We start from the raw sequence: 25,694 nt of genomic DNA, 5'->3' as shown, positions 1-25,694 counted from the left end.
GAGGCTCGACTGGACCCGCCAGCCTGCAGCTGTCGCCAGGCGCCAAGTATCAAGGCGCCGAGACGACATCGGCCACATCCGGTTGTTGCTGTCAAAATAAGAGAAAGCATCCGTTCACTTCTAATTTTCATTTGTCGACTCCTTGTTTGACCTTAACTTCACTGAGCTGTTTGATAACTTCCTTTTGAATGGAAATATTACCAATCTCGACATGTTTGCGTAACAAAACGCACAACACCGTGCTTTTATTGTGAAGGACTGCACCTGTCCGACGGCAGCTTTTTGTTTGCTCATTGTTGTTGTGGTGGTGGTGACGTCACTGCCGCTGGAATATATATATATATATATATATATATATATATATATATATATATATATATATGCAAACAAAACTGTGTTTGGATCAGGGGTCACCAACCTTTTTGAAACCAAGAGCTACTTCTTAGGTACTGATTAATGCGAAGGGCTACCAGTTTGATACACACTTAAATAAATTGCCAGAAATAGCCAATTTACCTTTAACTCTATGTTATTATTAATAATTAATGATATTTATCTTTGTGGAAACACTGATCATATTAATGATTTCTCACAAATATATATAGAAACAGATAAATATCAATATGCAACACTTTATTTTTATATTTTCTCTAAGTGCACATTTTTCAAATTGAACATTTTCAAATGATCACAATATCCCATTTTAACTAGCTAGCCACTAACATTTTTGAACAAATCATGAATTACTTTGCACCATGTAAAATACAAAAGTCAACTCTCAAATTTTTTAAATAAATCATGTCACACTTTGAACTGGACACCAAATCTGTTATCTGTTTCTTTGTCAGTTAGTGAAGACCAAGTCTTTAAAATATTTTCTTGTATTTTCAAATTCTATTTGAGTTTTGTCTCTCTTAGAATTAAAAATGTCGAGCAAAGCGAGACCAGCTTGCTAGTAAATAAATACATTTTAAAAAATAGAGGCAGCTCACTGGTAAGTGCTGCTATTTGAGCTATTTTTAAAACAGGCCAGCGGGCTACTCATCTGGTCCTTACGGGCGACCTGGTGCCCGCAGGCACCGCGTTGGTGACCCCTGGTTTAGATAATTGATACTTCAAACTTGCATGAATAAATCTTAAGGAATATAACATAACTTGGCTTCTGAGAGCTTCAAAATGTAATGAATAAAATGCTAAAGTTGTTGATAAACAAGCAATTATTTTAATAATTAAATATGGTCATTTTAAATGAATTATTATGATCATTTAAAATTATTTCAAATTGTTTATTTTAATGTATAATTCTATGGCTGGATGTAATAAGGAGTCAGAAAAAATACAAATAAAAGTACAATTAATTAGTTTTTAGCAAAATATAGTAAAAATGTATTTAGTTGGTTTTTTTAAATTAGTAAATATATTTATGTTTAGGTAAGATAAACATAATAATACAATTTATCTCTAGTCTGGATGATTTAGTTCTTGTCACCCTGTTGTCCTCCCGTCTCTTCCCCGAGGATGGCTCCATGAGCTGGGCAAACGCCTGGAGATGCCCTACGTCAGTGGTCCCCAACCTTTTTGTAGCTGCGGAAATTGAAAATTTGTCCCAATTTTTTTTTTTTCCAAAAATAAATACAATCATATGTGCTTACGGACTGTATCCCTGCAGATTGTATTGATCTATATTGATATATAATGTATATATTGTGTTTTTTATGTTGATTTAATAAAAAATATTTTTTATTTATTTTTTGTGCGGCCCGGTACCAATCGGTCCGCGTGGTTGGGGACCACTGCCCTACGTCAACAACACGGTCGGCGGCCCGTCGGTGCGCGGCTCGTACATCGCCGCCCTCTACTTCACCCTCAGCAGCCTGACCAGCGTCGGCTTTGGCAACGTGTGCGCCGACACGGACGCCGAGAAGATCTTCTCCATCTGCACCATGCTCATCGGCGGTATGCCGGACGCCTCGTATGGAATACCGTGATTGGGCAGGCACGCTGCTTTTATCGTGGGAAAGTGGACGTGAAAAAAGGCTGTCCTCACTCAGGTCCGCATGGAGCTGGAGGGGGTGCGGCCTCCAGCGCCGGCTGAAAATCGGGAGATTTTCGGGAGAATATTTGTCCAGGGAGGTTTTCGGGAGAGGCGCTGAATTTCGGGAGTCTCCCGGAAAATCCGGGAGGGTTGGCAAGTATGGCTAGAATTCACTGAAATTTAAGTTTTTCTTATATATATATATATAGTACAGTAAACAGTAATGAAAACACAGTTGTTCTACTAACTGTACTGTACTTGCTTACTTAAAAAAAAAAAAACTTACACTACCGTTCAAAAGTTTGGGGTCACATTGAAATGTTCTTATTTTTTAAGGAAAAGCACTGTACTTTTCTATGAAGATAACTTTAAACTAGTCTTAACTTTAAAGAAATACACTCTATACATTGCTAATGTGGTAAATGACTATTCTAGCTGCAAATGTCTGGTTTTTGGTGCAATATCTACATAGGTGTATAGAGGCCCATTTCCAGCAACTATCACTCCAGTGTTCTAATGGTACAATGTGTTTGCTCATTGGCTCAGAAGGCTAATTGATGATTAGAAAACCCTTGTGCAATCATGTTCACACATCTGAAAACAGTTTAGCTCGTTACAGAAGCTACAAAACTGACCTTCCTTTGAGCAGATTGAGTTTCTGGAGCATCACATTTGTGGGGTCAATTAAACGCTCAAAATGGCCAGAAAAAGAGAACTTTCATCTGAAACTCCACAGTCTATTCTTGTTCTTAGAAATGAAGGTTATTCCACAAAATTGTTTGGGTGACCCCAAACTTTTGAACAGTAGTGTACCTTTCACTATATGAGTATAGCTTTTGTTCTGCCATTTGAGTACTGGCGAGCGATCTCTGAATCCGGGAACATATCCTTCACAGATTTGTTGAAAACATCCGCAAATGAGAACGGAATGTTGCTTGCAAGGTGGCCCATAATACTGCGTTGCCGCCGCCTTGTGCTTCTCTGACCGTTCATGAGTGACTATATCCATTCGGCCACCGTGTTATGGGTTATAGATAAACCTATGGATAACGGAGACATATATAAAAGTCTCCTTTTCAGGTGAGAGACGACGCTAAAGGCAGTGCCTTTAGGGCACGCCCCCAATATAGTTGTCCGGCTGGAAATCGGGAGATTTTCGGGAGAATGGTTGTCCCGGGAGATTTTCGGGAGAGGCACTGAAATTCGGGAGTCTCCCGGGAAATTCGGAAGGGTTGGCAAGTATGGACTCCCGATGACTATTTTGTAATCAACGTCACAGAAGGAGCCCACGGAAGCTTCCACGGCAGCATTGACAGCTGACTGTCAGAAGGAAAGGAGCCTTGTACATGGTCACGTGACAACTTGATCACATGACCTGTCAGACTATGTCAACACAGAGCTGCCGTTTGTGTAAACAGAACCGTCTTTACTGGATCAGCACCATGAAGTACACGTGAACAAGTACAGTACACACATGTGTTAAATAGTCATGGCTCGCATTCACACACTAACATAAGATAGCACCTTTGACACACACACACACACACATACTGGTTATCATTTGGAATGGGGACCAAGTTTTTGATCATAACTTGTGGGGACCACCCTTTCTACAGGTTGTGGAGACATAAAAAAAAAAAGAGGTAAAATGGCCACTGCCCAGTTAGCTCATACACTTCTTTAAATCTCTGGATTGATGAAGTAATGCGCCGATCATTCTTACTGGGCACCCTGGGGAAAAAGAGTTAATATGGTTCATGGGGACCAAATTTAAATAATTTTGCATAATTCACACAAATTTGTACGTGACTACTGAGGACCATTAAAAAAAAAAAAAAATCAAATCAAATTAAATATGGGCCAAAGCTTAAAAAAATCACTTAGGCATCTTCGGAATGGATCTGACTATCATTTAAAAAGGTTTCCCTTTAGGGGATCTGTTTTCTTTGTCCCCATACCGTCAGAGGTCCCCTAAAGGTGACTGTGTAAACCAGGCCTGGGCAATTATTTTGACCCGGGGGGCCACATTTAGAGAAAAAATGTGTCTGGGGGCAGGTATATCTATTTTTAGGAACACTAGTACAAAACCTCACAATAATGTCTGATTAAATGCTAAAAACGTTATGACAGACCGCCTTAAAAAACAATGGAATTTTACATATTTCTATGAACGATAAAACACTGAATATTGACAAAATATGAACGTCACACCCGCTTTCGATCGACATATTTCACAATCAAGTGGAACGCAACAAAAATGCAACAAACAGTGAAATATGAACGCGAAGGGTACAAAATAAACCCACCTACGATCTGATATATCACTAAGCTTTAGAACTTTGTTGTGAAAATCTCCTTCCGCGTCTGTGGAAACGCTTCCCGCCCACACTGCTTGGTGCCTCGTCTGAGCTGCTGTGACGTAGATTACCATAGTAACTAATTAGATTACCATATTTTTCGGACTATAAGTCGCAGTTTTTACTTACACTCAGGAGCGACTTATGTGTGAAAGTATTAACACATTGCCGTAAAATATCAAATAATATTATTTAGCTCATTCATGTAAGAGACTAGACGTATAAGATTTCATGGGATTTAGCGATCAGGAGTGACAGATTGTTTGGTAAACGTATAGCACGTTCTATATGTTATAGTTATTTGCAGGGGCGCCGCTAGGGATTTTGGGCCCCATGAAAAGAATCTTTACAGGGCCCCCAACACAGCGGCAACATTTTTTGATGCTATTTTACATACAGTTATGCATTTTAATGGTATTTTTGACTATCATTACCATATTTTTGAAAGAATAACAGCATCACAGTTGACATTATTTTTTCTGTATTATAATTTCATCATCATTAGGGGCCTCTCTGGGCCCCCCTCCATCATGGGCCCCTAGATTCCGTCTCCTTTACGCCCCCTTTTCGGCGCCCCTGGTTATTTGAATGACTCTTACCATAATATGTTACGTTAACATACCAGGCACGTTCTCAGTTGGTTATTTATGCGTTATATAACGTACACTTATTCAGCCTGTTGTTCACTATTCTTTATTTATTTTAAATTGCCTTTCAAATATCTATTCTTGGTGTCGGGTTTTATCAAATAAATTTCCCCCAAAAATGCGACTTATACTCCAGTGTGACTTATATATGTTTTTTTTCCTTCTTTATTATGCATTTTCGGCCGGTGCGATTTATACTCCGGAGCGACTTATACTCCGAAAAATACGGTAATTAGATTACCATAGTAACTAGTACATCATGCAAAAGCGCAGATTCCAACCATTGAAATACTTTGTATAGTTCAAGACTTACGGTCATTAGAGAACATGACTGCACATCATAATGGCAGCTACACTTTCCATCTTAAAGATCTAAAAAAATTATTTGGGAATGTCCGGCGGGCCAAATTGAAAAGCTTAACGGGCCGCATGTGGCCCCCGGGCCTTAATTTGCCCAGGTCTGGTGTAAACAGAGCGATGTCCCCATTAAGTAAGCATTGCCAGAACACAAATACACACACACACACACATACATACATACAAACTCAGTAAATGAGGTGTAAAAGTGACGCCCACTCGGAGATGAACTGCGTCGTCGTCACCGCCTTAGGTGCGCGAGCGTACTCGCCTCTTTCCAGGTGCCGAGAGAAACAAGATGGCGGCTGTACTATAACGCCTCTTAATTCTGCCCGGTGTTTGCGTGGCGTGCAGCTTTAATCTGACACACCTCCTGTTGAGCGAGCTGTCAAAATGGACAAAGTGCATATTTTTAGTCAGGCACAACATGACCACCAAATGGCGCACAACAAAACAATCCATCAATTTGCTCAGTTTGGCTGGCTTGGGTGACAAGGAGCGTACCCTCAGGCGGTTTAGCGAGCTTGTAGCTTCACTCGTAGAAGCCTTTCACGGGCGACGTAATCGTTAGCATACAGTACAACAAGGATTATTAACGTTCGGCTCTCGGCACGTCTTTCAAACGTGTGCAATGGCGCCACCTGCTTTGGCTTTTTTTCTTTTTTTTTTTGTGAGCGCAGCAGAAGATCTGCCGGACATTTTCAAGTCTTCATCAAAGCCGGTAAGCGTTGGCGCTCACTTCCTGCTTGCCGCAGTGAATACAAAGGAAGAGAGGCGTGGCACGCGGAGCTCGGGTCAGGAACTCTTGCCGGCGTAAAAGTCTCTGCAGGTCTGGCAGCAGCGTTGGTACCAGCGCATGTCCTGGCACAGGTTCTTCTCGCGGATCACGCGGCAGTAAACCGTCCACTGGTCGCCCGAGCACTTGTAGGTGAGAGCAGCTAGGGGGGCGGGGCGGAGAGACAGGAAGTCAGCGTCACCGCGCCCGGGGATTCTTTGCTAGCCCCACTTTGGACTTACCCAGGCGGGGCGACGTGATGGTGTTGACGTTGATCTTCTGCGTGCAGGCTCCCTGGTCACACGGTCGGTAGGTGGGCGGCCTCAGCGGCGACGGGCAATCGTTGCCGTGGCGACCCGTCACTTTGTGCATACACTGGACCACCCGGGACTGCAGGCCCCTCCCACAGGAGGATGAACACTGGAAACCAAGGTTAGCAGAATTGATTAACGCGGACCCCGACTTAAACAAGTTGAAAAACGTATTCGGGTGTTACCATTTAGTGGTCAATTGTACGGAATATATACTGCACTGTGCAATCTACTAATAAAAGTTTCAATCAATCAAATGCATACACATAAGACACATAAACTTGTAGCTACTGGTCGTGACTTCCTGTCAGGTTCAAACACTGATGACATCTATTAAACAAGACAAGAAGCAAAGAATTTAACAGAGACACAATTCAATTTGGACTCAATTGAGGAGAGACGCCGGGACACTGTACTCTTGCACGATCTCCAGCACGCTCTGGCGAAAGATTGTATGCCTCCTTCCTTTATTGGGATTTTCTCTGACCACATGTCCACAGCTGCTTCCAGAGGGAAGTGGGTCGTAAACAGCGTTGCCTTTGGTTACAGAACAGTTCAAAAGAAAAGGTCGTAAACACTTCACAGAAAAGGTCGTAAACGAGTTAAAAAAGACGTTCGTAAAACAGTTGAAAAAGGAAGTCGCCTGGAGGGGATTCTGGTCCTGCTTTCTCTTCGCTTTTATAGTCCTTGGGTCAGACAATATCTTTCTGTTTGATTATAATACATGAAAGAAACAGGAACACCTTCATCTTGCATCCCCCCTTCACAGTGGAGTTTTACGAGCCTTAGTTTTGGTTTGCTTCTCACCGGGCACTCAATGTAACACAAAGTTTTTATGATAACTTAGAAACAACTATTGTAACACTTCCTGTTCAAAAATATTTTAAAACAAGTACCACCATAATTAGGGTTGGGTATCGAGTATCGAGTATCGATTGGAACCGGGACTAACTTTCCGATTCTCCCGGAATCGTTCAAAAGTTTAAATTTCGATTCCTAGTTTCGATACCCAGTCCGCCGACCGGAAAAAAAGAATAAGTCCGCCGACCGGAAGAAGAAGCCGCTGGACACCAACGAAGAAGCGCCCACCGCCGGAAGTGTTAGCATAGCCGAGCGAGTCAGTCAAGCATTGATAGCGGCGTCGGTGGTCGAAAGTGTGGCTTTACTTTACTAAAAAAAATGAAATATCGGCTAAATGTAACACGTGCGACAGGACTGTTTCGTGCAGGTCGGACATGATGAAGCACCTCCGAGTTCCGACCGTCCTCCTCTGCCTCTTCCTCTTCCTCTGGTTCCGACGCCCAGCCTGGCACCTCGGTGACTGCACTGCAGTCCGAATCCGGTAAGTAAAACAATATATATGCAATAAATAATGTGTTTTGCGCCAACGTTGAGGCAGCTAACAAATTAGCCCGCATATTTTTTCATAGACAATTTACAACCTGCTAGCCAGGCTCCGCGATGTGCTCTTTCCTGCAGCATCATACACTTATGTGTAAAGGTGTTTTCATGAGGTTTCCTGCAGCATCATACACTTATGTGTAAAGGTGTTTTCATGAGGTTTCCTGCAGCATCATACACTTATGTGTAAAGGTGTTTTCATGAGGTTTCCTGCAGCATCATACACTTATGTGTAAAGGTGTTTTCATGAGGTTTCCTGCAGCATCATACACTTTTGTGTAAAGGTGTTTTCATGAGGTTTCCTGCAGCATCATACACTTATGTGTAAAGGTGTTTTCATGAGGTTTCCTGCAGCATCATACACTAATGTGTAAAGGTGTTTTCATGAGGTTTCCTGCAGCATCATATACTTATGTGTAAAGGTGTTTTCATGAGGTTTCCTGCAGCATCATACAGTTATGTGTAAAGGTGTTTTCATGAGGTTTCCTGCAGCATCATACAGTTATGTGTAAAGGTGTTTTCATGAGGTTTCCTGCAGCATCATACACTTATGTGTAAATGTGTTTTCATGAGGTTTTCAAAAATAAAGCTCTCTTGAGGAAAGTGTACCCCTGGGAAAATGTATTCATAATTTATAATATTTATATTCAAGTTCATAGATTTGATATTTATATTCTAGTTGAAAACAGCCCTGTGAGGAATTTATTGTAAAGTTCATAAAAAGTTAATAGAATTAAAATTGATGGAGAATGTCAGACTATTTCATTCAGAAAGACTGTAGGTTAGCTAGCTCATTTAAAATATCCTAAACTTTTTTTTGACCCTGCCTCTTAAAAGAATCGGAATCGAGAATCGTCAGGAATCGGAATCGGAATCGTTCGAATTAAAACGATACCCAACCCTAACCATAATGACCAACGTTAAAATACAGTAGCGTAGTAGGCTTAAGTATTCATTAAAAATGATTGTTTCACAATAAAAGTGGACACATCCTACCTTGGACCAATCGCCAGTTTTCCACTCGTAGCACTTGGAGTAGTCCTCACAAGACTCCTCCTGGGTGGGCTGGGACAGGGGGTCACATTGCCCCCTGGGGTTGGTGCACGTGACGGTCCGCTTGTGCACGCCCGGTCCGCATCCCGACGAGCACTGCAAGGACAGACGCGAGCGTGTGAACACTGATCGCTGGCCGGCTGTGGATCGCCTTAAAAGGGTGCCCACCTGAGACCACTCAGACGCCTCCCACACGCTGAGGCAGAGGCGCCCCTCGCAGCCCTGTAGGACGGGCGGCCGCCCCCCTTGGCAGTGGACCTCGGAGGTGCGGGTTAAAGACCCGTTCGTCTGCTGCTGCACGCAAAGGACCTCGCGGTGCTGGACGCCCGGACCACACGTGACGGAGCAGGACCCCCATTCAGGCACCACCCACCTCAGGAGAAACCATGACCACGGTTTGATGCTTGGTGCCACTTTACAGGCACGTTTGTCCTAAAAACGTCTGTTTTGTAACTCATGCAATGTGTGTGTTTTTAATTTGTGTGTGTGTGTGTGTGTGTGCTTGTATTTCTACCCTTCTTGAGACATCAACAAGGAAAAGTACCTTCCATAGGAGGACCGGTGAACAAGTTAGGACCAAAATCATGGTCCCAATACGGAAAACCATTGCATCTAATAGAGAGCCAAATACTAGAGTCTGTGAACATTGCTCCAAAGTCAGGATTTTTTGTTTATTTAATGTGCATACAAAAGTAAACATTGACAGGTGCAAAGGCAGCAATATATGATAAAAGAAGACGGCAGCTAAAGAAGGACTTCCCTATTCATCCCCGAAAAAACCCGCCAGGTGAACAGCTGACTTTACGACTTCTGGTGCTGATGTAAGTCAACCCAAATGTGACCTTAGGATGAACAAATACACCACGGTACTAAGACTTTAGTGGCCATTAACAGTTAGCTTCTACAGCTGGGTTGCCCAAAGTGCAGCACAGGGGCCATCTGTGGTCCGTGACTCCTTTGTCATCGGCCTTAAGTACATTACAAAAAACTGAAAAATAGAGATCTCATTTGCACCCCTGGTGGTGAAATCTATCAAAATTAGGGTGGTCTCAAAAAGGAGGGATTTTTCAAATTGACTGTGTCTCGGTTTGAAAAGTGCTCCCCCTCTGGTCAACATATGTAATAACAAGTGTGTGTAAAAATTCGAAGTGCTCCCCCTCTGGCCAACAGATGTAATAAGTGTTTGTAAGAAATTTAAATGCGACCCCTTAGGCCAAAATAAATTTTTTATTAAATAAATAAATATGAATATAGAGACATACTGTAAAAACTTGAAGTAATAAATGAAGATTAAAAAACCAATTACAAACAAAAAATAATTTAAAAAAAAACAATTTACTAAAAACTTACCTCTTTTATATTTGCATAGTATGTATATATTATTAATGTTGTAAATACAAATATTTATATATGTAGAAAGGGTGGTCCTAAAGAGGTAGGCATTTTTCGGAGGTCTCAAGAAGGTAACAAATACAAGAATGTGTGTGTGTGTGTGTGTGTGTGTGTGTGTGTGTGTGTGTGTGTGTGTGTGTCACCTGTACTGGCAGGGCTGATAGTTGCAGGTTCTGACTTGAGGTAGAGGACGGTTCTCAGGCTGACAGTAAGAATCATTCACCACCTCCATGGACTTGTTAGCCATCCTCATGCACGACACCACCGTCCTCCTCTCCCCTACACACACAAACACACACACACACACACAAAGATGATGTCATCACACAGAGAGCCAAGAACAACATTACAGCAAACAGCGCCAAATGACCACCAGAGCCCCCATCAGGATGTCATTGGAACAGCTTCCTCACCAAGTCACACTGCAGGGCCTCCTGGACCCACACAGGTGTCAGGACCAGTACAAAAAAGGTTTTACACCAGGGGTGTTTAGCGGCCCATAGCTAATTTCTTAACAGCCAGTGGCACAATCGTTAGCATTCTAATATTAGCATGCTAGTTTTTTAACAAATTTTGCAGGTATATACACCTCAGCGTCAAATATTTTGTTCCTCAATGTATGCTACTTGTTAGCATGATAATGTTAGTATGCTAGCTTTATCTTTAAAGGTAATTCTGTAGGTATACACCTTATTCATACTTTGGTACTTGATACATGCTAATAGCTAGAATTTTAACATTTTCTTCTGGTACACACCTCAGAGTAATATATTTTGGTACTCTACGCACAATACAGTTAGCATTTTAGCATGCTAACATGAACATGCTAGCTTTTTAAACTAATTTAGCAGGTATACACCTCAGTGTCAAATATTTTGCTATTTTACTAATGCTAACTGTAAGCATGCTATTTTTAGTTGAGTTGCAGGTTCTGACTTGAGGTCGAGGACGGTTCTCTATATTTTGGTACTCCACGCACAATACAGTTAGAATTTTAGCATGCTGACATTAACATGCTATCTTTTTAAACTAATTTAGCAGGTATACACCTCAGTGTCATATATTTTAGTATTTTACTAATGCTACTCGTAAGCATGCTATTTTTAGCATGTTAGAATAGAACTGTTAGCATGCTAGCTTTTTTTTTTTTTTAGTTAATTTTGCTCACATTTTTCGTTACCGGTACTTGACACTGTCTGGCCAGAGTGCTAACTGTTAGCATTTCAGTTCCACTTTAGCGCCAAAGTTTTTCTTGTGAAATTTTGACCTTTTTCTTGTGAAATTCCAATTCATTTTTCACAAGTTTTTTTTATATTTGCTAAGTATGTACCGTAATTTCCGGACTATAAGCCGCTACTTTTTCCCCTCGTTCTGGTCCCTGCGGCTTATACAAGGGTGCGGCTTATTTACGGCCTGTTCTTCTCCGACACCGACGAAGAGGATTTCGGTGGTTTTAGTACGCAGGAGGAAGACGATGACACAATGATTAAAGACTGACTTTTCATATACCGGTAGGCTGGTTATTTTGATAACGTACAGGCGAGCACTTTGTATTACTTTGCACCGTTGTATTATTTGTACTCTGCACGAATGCTGTTCGCCATGTCAAAGATGTGAAAGTTTGATTGAACGATTGAAAGATTTATTGTTAATAAATGGGACGCTTTGCGTTCCCAAACAGTCATCTCTGTCCCGACAATCCCCTCCGTGGTAGCAGGAACCCCTATATACTACGCTAATTACACATCAAAACCCTGCGGCTTATAGTCGGGTGCGGCTTATATATGGAGCAATCTGTATTTTCCCCTGAATTTAGCTGGTGCGGCTTATAGTCAGGTGCGGCTTATAGTCCGGAAATTACGGTATATATTATTAATGTTGTAAATACCAATCTTTATATATCTAGAAAGGGTGGTCCTAAAGAGGTAGGCATTATTCGGAGGTCTCAAGAAGGTAAGAAATACAAGAATGGTGATATTTGTCATATAAAATTCTGACTTTTATTACAAAATTTATATTTCTTTGTTGTTCTTGTAAAACAGTGAAATTTTTTGAGTAAAATTATTACTTTTGTCATAATTTTGCCAAGTGAAATTCCCATTATTACTATAATATTGCCAACATTTTTGACAAGTTTTTTTTATATTTGCAGTGTATGTATATATTATTAACGTTATAAATACAAATATTTATATATCTAGAAAGGGTGGTCCTAAAGAGGTAGGCATTATTCGGAGGTCTCAAGAAGGAAACAAATACAAGAATAGTGACATTTGTCATATAAAATTTTATCACAAAATTTACATTTTTTTTGTTGTTCTTTTGGCTGGAAATCGATATTCTATATAGTGGTTTTGAAGGTGAGAACTCTCAAAATGGCCCCTGCTTCCTTTGATTTGCCAGACAGTGGTCCTCAGTGTGTGCGTGTGTGTGTGTGTGTGTAGCCCACAAACACACACACACACACACACACACATGATGTTGGGGTTTAAACAGATGTATGTGTGTCACCTCCTCCACAGTACACGGTGCAGTCGTTCCAGCTGCTGTGTGTCCAGATGTACAGATGTTCTGCGTCTTTGTTCTCCTCACTGGTCTTCTCCTGCGAGACGTTCAGGGACACCGTGTACTCGTAGTGAAATCCATAACTGCGGTCATGGAAGAGCAGCACCTGTCCGTAGTGATTGATGGAGGAGGGCAACAAAAAGATGAAGAAGGAGAAGAAAAAGGAGTGAGTGAGCTGCAGTAAGATGTACTAATGCATTAACATGCAGGCATGCAAGGTCACATGTCATCTACCATGAGGTGGAGGGGCGTGTTGGTGGGCCCCCTGGCAGACATCTTCTCCCACAATCCCCTCCTGACGTAGCGCACGGTGGTCCCGGCCAGCTCAAACTCTCCTGGGAGTTCAATCTTCCAATCGCTGTTGATGGACTTCTTGCTGGCGTCTTTCAGGGCTGAAAACAACACAAGCTCATTAAAATGCACCAATAATTTACACACTTATTATTATTTAACATGTTTGTAACATTCACCAGTGACTACATGATAAATGATATTCACCAATAACTAACACACTCATTAATATTCATATTCAATAATTGACACTCATTAACATTCACCTATAATTAACCATGCACTCATTAATATTCATCAATAACTAACTACACTCATTAATATTCAACAATAATTGACACTCATTCATTGTTAATTAACACACTTGTTAATATTCACCAATAACTACAAACTCATTAAAATTCAACAATAATTGACACTCATTAACAATAATTAATAATTAACAAACTCGTTCATATTCTCTAATAACTTACTAAACACATTAATATTCATCAATAACTAACTACACACTCATTAATATTAAACAATAATTGACACTCATTAACATTCACTGATAATTAACAGTCTTTAATATTCACCAATAACTAACTACACAGTCATTAATATTAATCAATAACTAAATACGCTCATTAATATAAAAAAATAATTGACACTCATTAACATTCATTGATAATTAACACACTTGTTAATATTCACCAATAACTAACAACACAATCATTAATAGTCAACAATAATTGACACTCATTAACATTCACCGATAATTAACACACTCGTTAATATTTACCAATAACTAACGACACAATCATTAATATTCAACAATAATTGACACTCATTAAGATTCACCGATAATTAACACACGTTAATATTCACCAATAACTACACGCTCACTAATATTCACCGACCATTTACACGCTTGTTAATGTTCACCAATATTTGACACTCATTAACATTCATTGATAATTAACACACTTGTTAATATTTACCAATAACTAACGACACACTCATTAATATTCAACAGTAATTGACACTCATTAACATTCACCGATAATTAACACACGTTAATATTCACCAATAATTACCTACACACTCACTAATATTCACCGATCACTAACACGCACGTTAATATTCAGTGATAATTAACACACTCGTTAATATTCACCAATAATGAACTACACACTCACTAATATTCACCGATCATTAACACGCCTGTTAATATTTAGTGATAAATAACACACTTCTTAATATTCACCAATAACTAACTACACACTGTCTCATTAATATTCACCAATAACTAACTACAAACTCATTAATATTCACCAATAACGAACACACTTATTAATAAGCACCAACAACTAACAAACACTCATTATTATTCACTAACACACCGTCATTAATCTTTACAAATACCTAACACACTTATCAATAAGCACCAATAACTAACAACACACGCATTAATATTCACTAGTAATTAACTACACACTCACTAATATTTACAGATAATTAATTACACACTCATTAACATTCACCTATAAAATAACACACGTATTAAAATGCACCAATAACTAACTACACACTCATCAATTTTCACCTATAATTAACTACACTCAATAACATTAACATGCTCTTGTTTAATTTGACTAACTACACACTCATTAACATTTGTTGATCATTAAAGTATATTTATATAGCGCTTTTCTCTAGTGACTCAAAGCACTTTACATAGTGAAACCCATTCTCTAAGTTACATTTCAACCAGTGTGGGTGGCACTGGGAGCAGGTGGGTAAAAAGCCTTGCCCACAGACACAACAGCAGTGACTAGGATGGCAGAAGCGGGCATCGAACCCAAAACTCTTAAGTTACTGGCACGGCCGCTCTACCAACCGAGCTAAAAAACTTGGTGAGTCGTTAACATTCACTGATAATTAACAAACTTGTTAATATTCACCAATAACTAACTACACACTCATTAACATTCACTCGTTAATACTTACTGATACTTAACACACTTGTAACTAACTACACACTCATTAATATTCACCAACTACTAACAAAACACCCACAAACATTCACACTCAATAATATTCACTATTTATTAACAAACAATCATTAATATTTACCGATTATTAACACACTCGTTAATATTTGCCAATAACTAGACAATACATTATATTCACCAATAACTAAAACTCAATATTTGCCAATACTGAACACACTCACTAATATTCACCAATAACAAACACATTCATTAATATTCACCACCAACTAACATGGTCAATAATATTACTAACTGTACAATAAATGATATTCCCCAATAACTAACACACTTTTTTATACCAATTAAGAAAAACTCACTCATTAATATTCACCAATAACTAACCCACTAATTAACAGTCACCAAAAATGTAAACACTCAGCAATAACTAATTATACAATACTTTGTATTGATCAATAACTTACAAACTCATTAATATTCCCTAATTACTAACAAAGCAGTCATTAACATTAACACTCATTATAATTTGCCAATAACTTATAAACACTCATTAACATTTACACATTAATATTCAACAATAACAAAAGAGCAAACCCATCAATATTCACCAAAAAATACAAAATAAAAAGTAATAAATGTAAGTTAATTAGTGTTCAAGCAAAGTTGGAGGTGACATTTTAACTTTAAGGGTCTGATCTACTTAATAACAAGCAAAAAATAGCGTGTGCAAACTAAAAAAAAAAGTGTGTACTATTATAGGTGATCTACTAAGACTGCGTGAACAACTGATAACAAACACAAAAGCGATGTAGACCTCCTTATTTAAATGAGCTAATACCGGCTGTCACCATGGAGACACTCAGTTACTGCACACATCTCTGCTCCAACCTGTAATGTTTTGTTATGTTGTGGAAAATGCAGTGCAACTATATGGAATGATCTACGCACAATTACAAGTTTTATGAAAACGCCAATCAAACTAAAAAAAATAAAAAATAATAATAATAGTAGATTTTATTTGTAAAAAGCACTTTATATTGAGTAAACAATCTCAAAGTGCTACAGTGTATTAAACAAAAATAAAAAAATTAAAAGATAATAAATAACTAAATAAAACTAAAAACTAGAACAGCCAAATAGCTATAACTAGTATGCATATATCTAAAGAAGGGCTTTTAAGCCTTTTTTAAAAGCATCCATAGTCTGTGGTGCCCTCAGGTGGTCAGGGAGAGCGTTCCACAGACTAGGAGCCGCGGAGCAGAAAGCGTATTGTAAATAATATTGTGTTCTGATGATCATCACATATTCATGAAGACAAACACGCGAAATAGAGCGCTCACTAATTTCCTCATTTAAGAGACAAGATCCTCAGCGTGTGAGCTGAGTAGATCATCTTTGCAGGTGTTTTAATACACGCAAATCTTTTGTAGATCAGGCCGTCAGTGTTTCACAAGAGTAAAAAGAAGTGAAGCACCTATGTTTTGTGTGTGAAGACAACATTACCCAGAAAGCTGTGGGAAGGTTTGTCCTCCACAACTTTGATCCTGCGTGCTCCAGCAGGAATAACCACCGCCTCCACGTAGCCTGACACACACACACACACACACACACACACACACACACACACACACACACACACACACACACACACACACACACACACACACACACACACACACACACACACACACACACACACACACACACACACACACACACACACACACATTAAATTTAATAAGTAACATTTTTCTTCATCCTGTCTACTTACATTCATTTTTCACCATCAACAATATCAAAATCTTTCTCATCATGAAATGAGAATATGAAAAGTTAATAAAAATGAAATTAGGATATGAAATCTTTATGATGAAATGTCATGGAGACAAATTAATAAGACTTCAACTTCACTTATAAACCTGACCTGATTGGCCAGTACACGCACACGCACACAGTTGAACACACCCATTCCTTGTGTGTGGTTGAAGTCTCCTCTCACGATGGTACACGAGCGTCCATCGCCGTTACAAATGCCACAGCGGTCCTCCTTGGCCAAAGACCCGATGATGCCGTCACAGCCGATTCTCTAACACAAGACAACACTTACTTAGTAAAACTGGTAGTTAGTTACAACTGGCGTTTAGTTACAACTGGTACTTAGCTACAACTGGTACTTAGTTGCTACTGGCGTTTAGCTACAACTGGTACTTAGCTACAATTGGTACCGAGCTACAACTGGTACTTAGTTGCTACTGGCGTTTAGTTACAACTGGTATTTAGCTACAACTGGTACTTAGTTACAACTGATATTTAGTTACAACTGGTACGTAGTTACAATTGGCGTTTAGTTACAACTGGTACTTAGCTACAACTGGTACTTAGTTACAATTGGCGTTTAGTTACAACTGGTACTTAGCTACAACGGGTACCTAGCTACAACTGGTACTTAGTTACAACTAGCATTTAGTTACAACTGGTACCTAGCTACAACTGGTACTTAGTTACAACTAGCATTTAGTTACAACTGGTACCTAGCTACAACTGGTACTTAGTTACAACTGGCGTTTAGTTACAACTGGTACTTAGCTACAACTGATATTTAGTAACAATTGGCGTTTAATTACAACTGGTACTTAGCTACAACTGGTACTTAGCTACAACTGGTATTTGGCTACAACTGGTACTTAACTACAACTGGTACTTAGTTACAACTGGTACTTAGCTACAACTGGTATTTAGCTACAACTGGTACTTATCTAACTGGTACTTAGTTACAACTGATATTTAGTTACAACTGGTACTTAGTTACAACTGGCGTTTAGTTATTACTGTTACTGAGCTACAACTGGTACTTAGCTACAACTGGTACTTAATTACAACTGGTACTTAGCTACAACTGGTATTTGGCTACAACTGGTATTTGGCTACAACTGGTACTTAGTTACAACTGGTACTTAGTTACAACTGATATTTAGTAACAATTGGCGTTTAATTACAACTGGTACTTAGCTACAACTGGTACTTAGCTACAACTGGTACTTAGTTACAACTGATATTTAGTTACAACTGATATTTAGTTACAACTGGTACTTAGCTACAACTGGTACTTAGCTACAACTGGTATTTAGCTACAACTGGTACTTAGCTACAACTGGTACTTAGTTACAACTGATATTTAGTTACAATTGGCGTTTAGTTACAACTGGTAATCAGCTACAACTGGTACTTAGCTACAACTATTTATTGACACCTGATATTTAGTTACAACTGGTACTTAGTTACAACTGGTATTTATTGACGCCTGATATTTAGTTACAACAGGTACTCAGTTACAACTGGTACTCAGTTGTAACTGGTACTCAGTTGCAACTGGTACTTAGCTGCAACTGGTACTTAGCTGCAACTGGTACTTAGCTACAACGGGTACTTAGGTACAACTGATATTTAGTTACAACTGGTACTTAGTTACAACTCGTATTTAGTTACAACTGGTATTTAGTTACAACTGGTACTTAGGTACCACACTTACAGCCTCACTGATTTAAAGGCCTACTGAAACCCACTACTACCGACCACGCAGTCTGATAGTTTATATATCAATGATGAAATCTTAACATTGCAACACAAGCCAATACGGCCAGGTTAATTTATAAAGTGCAATTTTAAATTTCCCGCGAAATATTCTGCTGAAAACGTCTCGCTATGATGACGTTTGCGCGTGACGTCACGGATTGTGCGGACATATTGGGACACCATTGTGGCCAGCTATTAAGTCGTCTGTTTTCATCGCAAAATTCCACAGTATTCTGGACATCTGTGTTGGTGAATCTTTTGCAATTTGTTTAATGAACAATGAAGACAGCAAAGAAGAAAGCTGTAGGTGGGATCGGTGTATTAGCGGCTGGCTGCAGCAACACAACCAGGAGGACTTTGAGTTGGATAGCAGACGCGCTACCGGGAGTACGCAGCTTTGGCTTCCAAACATTTGATCGCTTGCCCGTACGTGCGTGCCGCTATGTGCATGTCACGTACGTAACTTTGAGGAAATATGTGCTGTATGAACTTTACGGAGGTGAACGGTACTTTGGGCGGGAGGGGGGAGGTGTTTGTTATGCGGATTAATTTGTGGAATATTAAATATAAGCCTGGTTGTGTTGTGGCTAATAGAGTATATACTGTATATGTCTTGTGTTTATTTACTGTTTTAGTCATTCCCAGCTGAATATCAGGTCCCACCCGCCTCTCACAGCATCTTCCCTATCTGAATCGCTTCCACTGCCCTCTAATCCTTCACTCTCACTTTCCTCATCCACAAATCTTTCATCCTCGCTCAAATTAATGGGGTAATCGTCGCTTTCTCGGTCCGAATCGCTCTCGCTGCTTGTGGCCATGATTGTAAACAATGTGCAGATGTGAGGCGCTCCACAACCTGTGACGTCACGCTACTTCTGGTACAGGCAAGGCTGTTTTATCAGCGACCAAATGTTGCGAACTTTATCGTCAATTTTCTCTACTAAATCCTTTCGGCAAAAATATGGCAATATCGCGAAATGATCAAGTATGACACATAGAATGGACCTGCTATCCCCGTTTAAAAAAGAAAATTTAATTTCAGTAGGCCTTTAACTATCCATCCATCCATCCACTTTCTACCGCTTGTCCCTGTTGGGGTCACGGGGGGTGCTGGAGCCTATCTCAGCTGCATTAACTTAAAGAAAAAGAAGTTTGAAATTGGAGGTTTTGACAGGCAAGCAGAGGAGGCGTACTGCAGCAGGAAGCGAAAAGGGGCGTGGCCATCTGAGCGCCGTGGTCAACGCAGCAGAGCAAGGCAAAAGCAGTCCTTAATTATTACTATCTACTTAAGTAATTATGTATTATTTAATACTAAATACTAGTTTTATATGTGTATGTATTGTATTTGCTGATGTAGTTCTGTTGTAGTGGGATAAAAAAAAGGCTGATACCGTTATACGTCAAAATGCCAAATATTGACGCCAATAATTGGTCCAACCTATAATCTTTTGCGCTTCAATGCTGACATCATCATGCTCTCACGACAGACTCCGCCCACTGCGAGACGATGCCTCGCGACCTCTTCTCTCAACATCTGTGACTTCAGGCCCCGCCGCCCTTCTTTAGCTGCGCGCAAATTCTGAGGTTTGCTCAACGTGCGCGTGAAGAAAGTAGGTCAAAGAGAACGTGTTGTCCTCATAATGACATCCACGTTGGACTGTGGACACGCATTGTCACGCTGGGAGGGGGCTGGTGACTCGTTCCAGATGTGATGTCCTTCACCTTATCTTCCTCGGTGTGTGTGTGCTGAGCTAACATTTTTAGCTCATACCTGACACCTGCCGTTGACACACAGGTCCGACTCGTAGGGTCCACACGCCGTGCCGTCCATCACTCGTTCGGCCATCAGAACCGGAACGTCCTGACCCACTGGAGTGCAGAACAACATGCACGGCTTCTCTAAAAGCGCATACACACACACAAAAACAAACTTGTGTGAACTTGACTGCAGGACGACATGGGTTGGACATGCTGGTGACTAGGGATGGGTACCGTTCACATTTGAAACGATACTGTACCGATTCCTGGTATCTGGGAATCAATACCGGTACTCAACGGTACCAATTTTTAGTACCTAATTGTGTTAATAAACATCAATTGTTTTTGATAATAAAATAAAACATTTTATTGCAACATTTAAAAATTAGCTGATTATTATAACTGATGTCCAGTTGTTATTATCACATTTCTGAGTCTCATTTACAGGTATGACATTATGCTGCAATTACAGTTGCTAGTCCAAGTTGTCAGATGGCAGTGGTGTATAGTTTGCTGTCTGTTGCGCCCTACAAAGTGTTAATACTGTAAGTATCGTCCTCATTATGCACCAGCTGTTTGATTGTAACATGCATCTTAGCATTAGTTTTTATTAACAAATTTGAAGGCGTCAAAATTCATTGTAAAGTCGCTAATGCTTTTAGTAGCAATAGCAAAGCCAAAGTATATTAGAATCGGGATAGCGCATTTTTGAAAAATTTGGAGCCTTACTTTATGTCAGAAAAATTGTATGTGAATTATCAAAAAACGTTCCGTTCTCTGAGTTCCCAATGAACAGACAAGAGGCTGTCTTTGTTGCACCAAGCAAAGGCTTGGAAAATTCCATTGTGTACGATGTGAGGAGACGGGAGCGGGGTTATCTATTGTCATCCAAGACCTGCCCAGGCTGAAGCCAGGACCAGCCCAAGCCCGAGGCATCTTTTTCTTTTGTGTTAATGTGACCAAAAACAATGACTCCCCATTCCTTTGGAAGCAGATGTTGTTTTGTAAACAGGGAGTGTCCAAATAAAGGAGGAGACATAAACCTTTTTCGTCAGAGCGTGGGTGACACTGTAAGAGGTTACAGGTTGACACGGTTCTCCTCATTTGAGCAAAATTGAATTCTGCCTCTTGTCTTGTTTAATAGATGTCATCAGTATTTGAACCTGAAACTTTACTTAAGTCGGAGCGTTTTTTGAGTCAATTACTTTGTTGGTAGTGAATATTGCAACACGACTTAGAGGTAGATTGGCTGAATCGGCAACCGGGAGTGACATCACGCGGAACCCTGGTACCGAAACATGGCCTCGTCGGATTTTACGTGAATCGGACGGACCAGTGGGATTCGGTCCGTGCCAAAAAAAGCGCCGGATTCGGTGCCCATCCCTCCGCGTGCGTGTACACGTTACCATCGTTGATGATGGCTGTCAGCATGGGGCTCTTCTTCTTGCTGGCGTGACGGTCATAGGATAAACACTGCAGGTCTCTGAAGCTTGGCGCCCCCTTGGGGCAGGGAGGACTCTCGCAGGCTTTGTGCTCTACGCTGGCCTTCTGACACTGCTGACCTCCTGGACCTGGACTGCGCATACACACACACACACGCCACGGATGCACAGACGAACACACCTTGTTGTTGGTATTTAGACATGTCCTCAAATAGAAAACACATAACTATACAGCGGGACCATTTTATTTGTGAATTTCTCGGTTTACGAACTTTTAGACCGAGCCAAATATGCCTCTGTGTGTGAACTATGTCTCTGTGTATATCTAGCAGCTATGAAATTATAAAAGGATGTTGCTAAATAGACAATATGTCTAATATTTGTGGCCTGGCCGACATGACCTAAAAATAATATATTAGATTTTTTCACAAAAAATTAAATACACAATTCCCCCCCCCCCCTACTTTTTAAAGAAACCAATCAATACAAATGACAGAAATATAACAAGTTTTGCTTTTATTTGATCAAAACTAGTAGTTTGAAATGACAATGTTTGACGCATACACTAGATTTTACTCTCAGCAAAATTGTTATGTGTATAATGTTTTTCTTTTTAGACCAGGTATAAATTGTACTTTTTTATTAGCGGCAGCCCGATATTATCGGCCGATAAATGCTTTAAAATGTAATATCGGAAATTATCGGTATCGGTTTCGTTATTATCGGTATCGGTTTTTAAAAGTAAAATGTATGACGTTTTTAAACGCCGCTGTGTACACGGACGTAGGGAGAGGTACAGAGAGACAATAAACCTTTAAGGCACTTCCTTTACGTGCATGCCATCCCAGTCACATAATATCTACCAGCTTTACTCATTACTAATTGATGCAAGACATACTTGTTCAACAGCCATACAGGTCACACTGAGGGTAGCCGTATAAACAACTTTAACACTGTTACAAATATGCGCCACACTGTGAACCCACACCAACAAGAATGACAAACACATTTCGGGAGAACATCCGCACCGTATCACAACATAAACACAACAGAACAAATACCCAGAACCTCTTGCAGCACTAACTCTTCCGGGACGCTACAATATACACCCCTCCCCCCCCAACCCCGCCCACCTCAACCTCCTCATGTCCCAAATTCCAAGCTGCTGTTTTGAGGCATGTTAAAAAAAATAATGCACTTTGTGACTTCAATAATAAATATGGCAGTGCCATGTTGGCATTTTTTTCCATTACTTGAGTTGATTTATTTTGGAAAACCTTGTTACATTGTTTAATGCATCCAGCGGGGCATCACAACAAAATTAGGCATAATAATGTGTTAATTCCACGACTGTATATATCGGTATCGGTTGATATCAGAATCGGTAATTAAGAGTTGGACAATATCGGATATCGGCAAAAAAGCCATTATCGGACATCTCTAGTTCAAAGTGTACAAACCTTCTCTAAAATATGGACTTTTGCCGAGGCTGGAACCCATTATTCATGTTTATATTGTTTCTTATGGAGAAGTTTGCTTCACTATACAAACTTTTTGATTTATGAACCATGTTCAAGAACCGATCATTGACATTCCACTTTATATAAAACACACACACACACACACACACACACACACACACACACACACACACACACACACACACACACACACACACACACACACACACACACACACACAGGGGTACATACGGAGGGTTGTCACACTTCCTCTGTCTGAAGCGGACTCCAGTAGCACAGGTGCGGCTGCACATGCTCCATGGACTCCATGGACTCCAGTCTCCATCCACATGCTGAGGGATGGGGGTCTTACTCACACACTCCCCCGCCCTGCACCACTGACACACACACACACCCACACAAACTCAGAGTCAGCAGTCATGTCTCTGCGCTGATAAGCGTGCACGTAACACCTTGTCTGGTCCACACTCGGTTCCGTCCAAAGGGGGGTCCAGTTTGGTCTTGCAGGTCGGGTCCCCCTCCACCAGACACCACAGGCCAGCGCACATCAGATGCTACAAAACACGTAACGCGTCGCCATGACGACCCGTGGACCACATGAAAGAGATGAAGAGGGGAAAAAAGGGTAGCGAGCGGTACCTCCATGTCGGAGCAGAAGGTGGTGTTGGCTCCAAACAGGATCTGGCACTGTTCGTCCACGCTGTAGTGCATCCCGGGAAGCTTGGGGGGCAAGCGGACCTGGTAGCGACTCCTGGGGTCCGTGTGCAGCAGACAGCCGCTGGACTTGGACCTGATGATGACATCACACGGCATCGATCAACAACCTCGACGAGAAAGACGTCTAACAATGTGATGTGTCAAAACTGTAACTTATTGATTATTGTTGACCCCCTTGGTACTCTCTGCAGTTAAGTCAAGGTGTTGCTACAGAGCAAAAGTTAACAGGCACCTGCGATAATATTTTAACGTATTAAAAACAGTACTATGTGAAGGAATTAGAAGCAGTTAGACAGCAGTGTTAGTCTGTTAATGAGTTGATGCATATGAGTTAAACATGATGTTCATAAGTAAATGAGTTACCGTGCCAATATGTAAATTAGTTAGTCGTATCACGTTAAATGTTGTTGAATTTACAAGTCAAACACTGGATGTGCCAAAATTTCCTACAACTAAATGAAGATAAAACTGAGATAATTGTTTTTGGTGCTAAAAAGAAAGGTTTAAAGTCGTCCAACACCTTCAATCACTGTCCCTGAAAACCTCAAATAAAGCCAGAAATCTTGGGGTTATTTTAGATTCTGATTTACATTTCGACAGTCACATCAAATCAGTAACAAAATCGGCCTACTATCACCTCAAAAATGTAAAAAGACTTAGAGGGCTCATGTCAGCTCAAGACTTTGAAAAACTTGTACATGCCTTTATTACCAGTAGGCTAGACTATTGTAATGGTCTCCTTGCAGGTCTTCCCAAAAAAACTGTCAGGCAGCTACAGCTTGTTCAGAACGCTGCTGCTAGAGTTCTAACAAAGACCAAAAAATGTGAGCACATTACACCAATTCTTAAATCCTTACATTGGCTCCCTGTACATCAGAAAATTGATTTCAAAATCCTCCTGCTCACATATAAATCACTACATGGTCTAGGGCCGAAGTATATCACTGATATGCTCCCACTATATAAGCCCTCTAGATCACTAAGATGTTCTGAGACCAATCTGTTAGCGGTTCCCAGAGTAAACTCAAATCAAGGGAGAGCATCATTCAGTCACTATGCAACAAATAGCTGGAATAAACTTCCTGAAGATGTCACTCTCCCCAACTCTGACTACTTTTAAAACTAGACTGAAGACTTTTATGTTCACCTTAGCTTTCAGCTAAATCTTTTAATCTTTTAACTTTTAACGTCTGCACTGTTTTTATTTTTATTGTCTGCATTTTAATTTTGCTTTTATTTTCTTTCATTTCACTTTGTTGTCTGTGAAACACTTTGAGTTTGCCTTGTGTATGAAAAGCACTGTACAAATAAAGTTGCCTTGCCTTACACAGTGCATAATTGATATACGCAAATGAGTTACAGAGAGTTCCGTAATGTGTAAATGACCAGGACATGTGGAAATATGTTAATGAGTGAGACGCGATAATGAGTTGGAGACAGCAGTGCTAATTTGTAAATTACAGTGTGTATCGTATTTTCCGGACCATAGGGCGCACCGGATTATAAAACGCACTGCCGATGAGCGGGTCTCGTCAGGTCTATTTT

At 40.3% G+C, this 25,694-nt stretch overlaps 1 protein-coding gene across 2 annotated transcripts in view; it reads right to left on the bottom strand.

Moving 5' to 3' along the window:
- Positions 1 to 3,496: 3,496 nt before the first annotated feature.
- Positions 3,497 to 25,694, bottom strand: part of adamts17 (ADAM metallopeptidase with thrombospondin type 1 motif, 17) — a 66,286-nt gene continuing 44,088 nt past the window's right edge. The window contains exons 10-24 of one of the 2 annotated variants that reach the window (XR_009821333.1): positions 24,072 to 24,222; positions 23,885 to 23,986; positions 23,664 to 23,809; positions 21,916 to 22,085; positions 20,523 to 20,650; positions 17,144 to 17,264; positions 16,682 to 16,762; positions 13,128 to 13,285; positions 12,840 to 12,999; positions 10,472 to 10,607; positions 9,105 to 9,309; positions 8,880 to 9,032; positions 6,414 to 6,591; positions 5,901 to 6,334; positions 3,497 to 5,781 (exon numbers count right to left, since the gene is read on the bottom strand). Coding sequence is in view for 1 of the 2 variants with exons in the window: in XM_062022445.1 (XP_061878429.1) it covers positions 6,192 to 6,334; positions 6,414 to 6,591; positions 8,880 to 9,032; positions 9,105 to 9,309; positions 10,472 to 10,607; positions 12,840 to 12,999; positions 13,128 to 13,285; positions 16,682 to 16,762; positions 17,144 to 17,264; positions 20,523 to 20,650; positions 21,916 to 22,085; positions 23,664 to 23,809; positions 23,885 to 23,986; positions 24,072 to 24,222 (2,032 nt within the window). In the remaining variant the exon portion in view is untranslated. Of the gene's footprint in view, positions 6,335 to 6,413; positions 6,592 to 8,879; positions 9,033 to 9,104; positions 9,310 to 10,471; positions 10,608 to 12,839; positions 13,000 to 13,127; positions 13,286 to 16,681; positions 16,763 to 17,143; positions 17,265 to 20,522; positions 20,651 to 21,915; positions 22,086 to 23,663; positions 23,810 to 23,884; positions 23,987 to 24,071; positions 24,223 to 25,694 lie in introns of both variants that reach the window. The other variant, XM_062022445.1, reaches the window with a different exon arrangement.

Source organism: Entelurus aequoreus, linkage group LG02 (genome assembly GCF_033978785.1).
Source record: "Entelurus aequoreus isolate RoL-2023_Sb linkage group LG02, RoL_Eaeq_v1.1, whole genome shotgun sequence".
Taxonomy (NCBI): Eukaryota; Metazoa; Chordata; class Actinopteri; order Syngnathiformes; family Syngnathidae; genus Entelurus; species Entelurus aequoreus.
The sequence above is the reverse complement of the archived record's forward strand: the minus strand, read 5'-3'. Positions and strand labels throughout refer to the sequence as shown.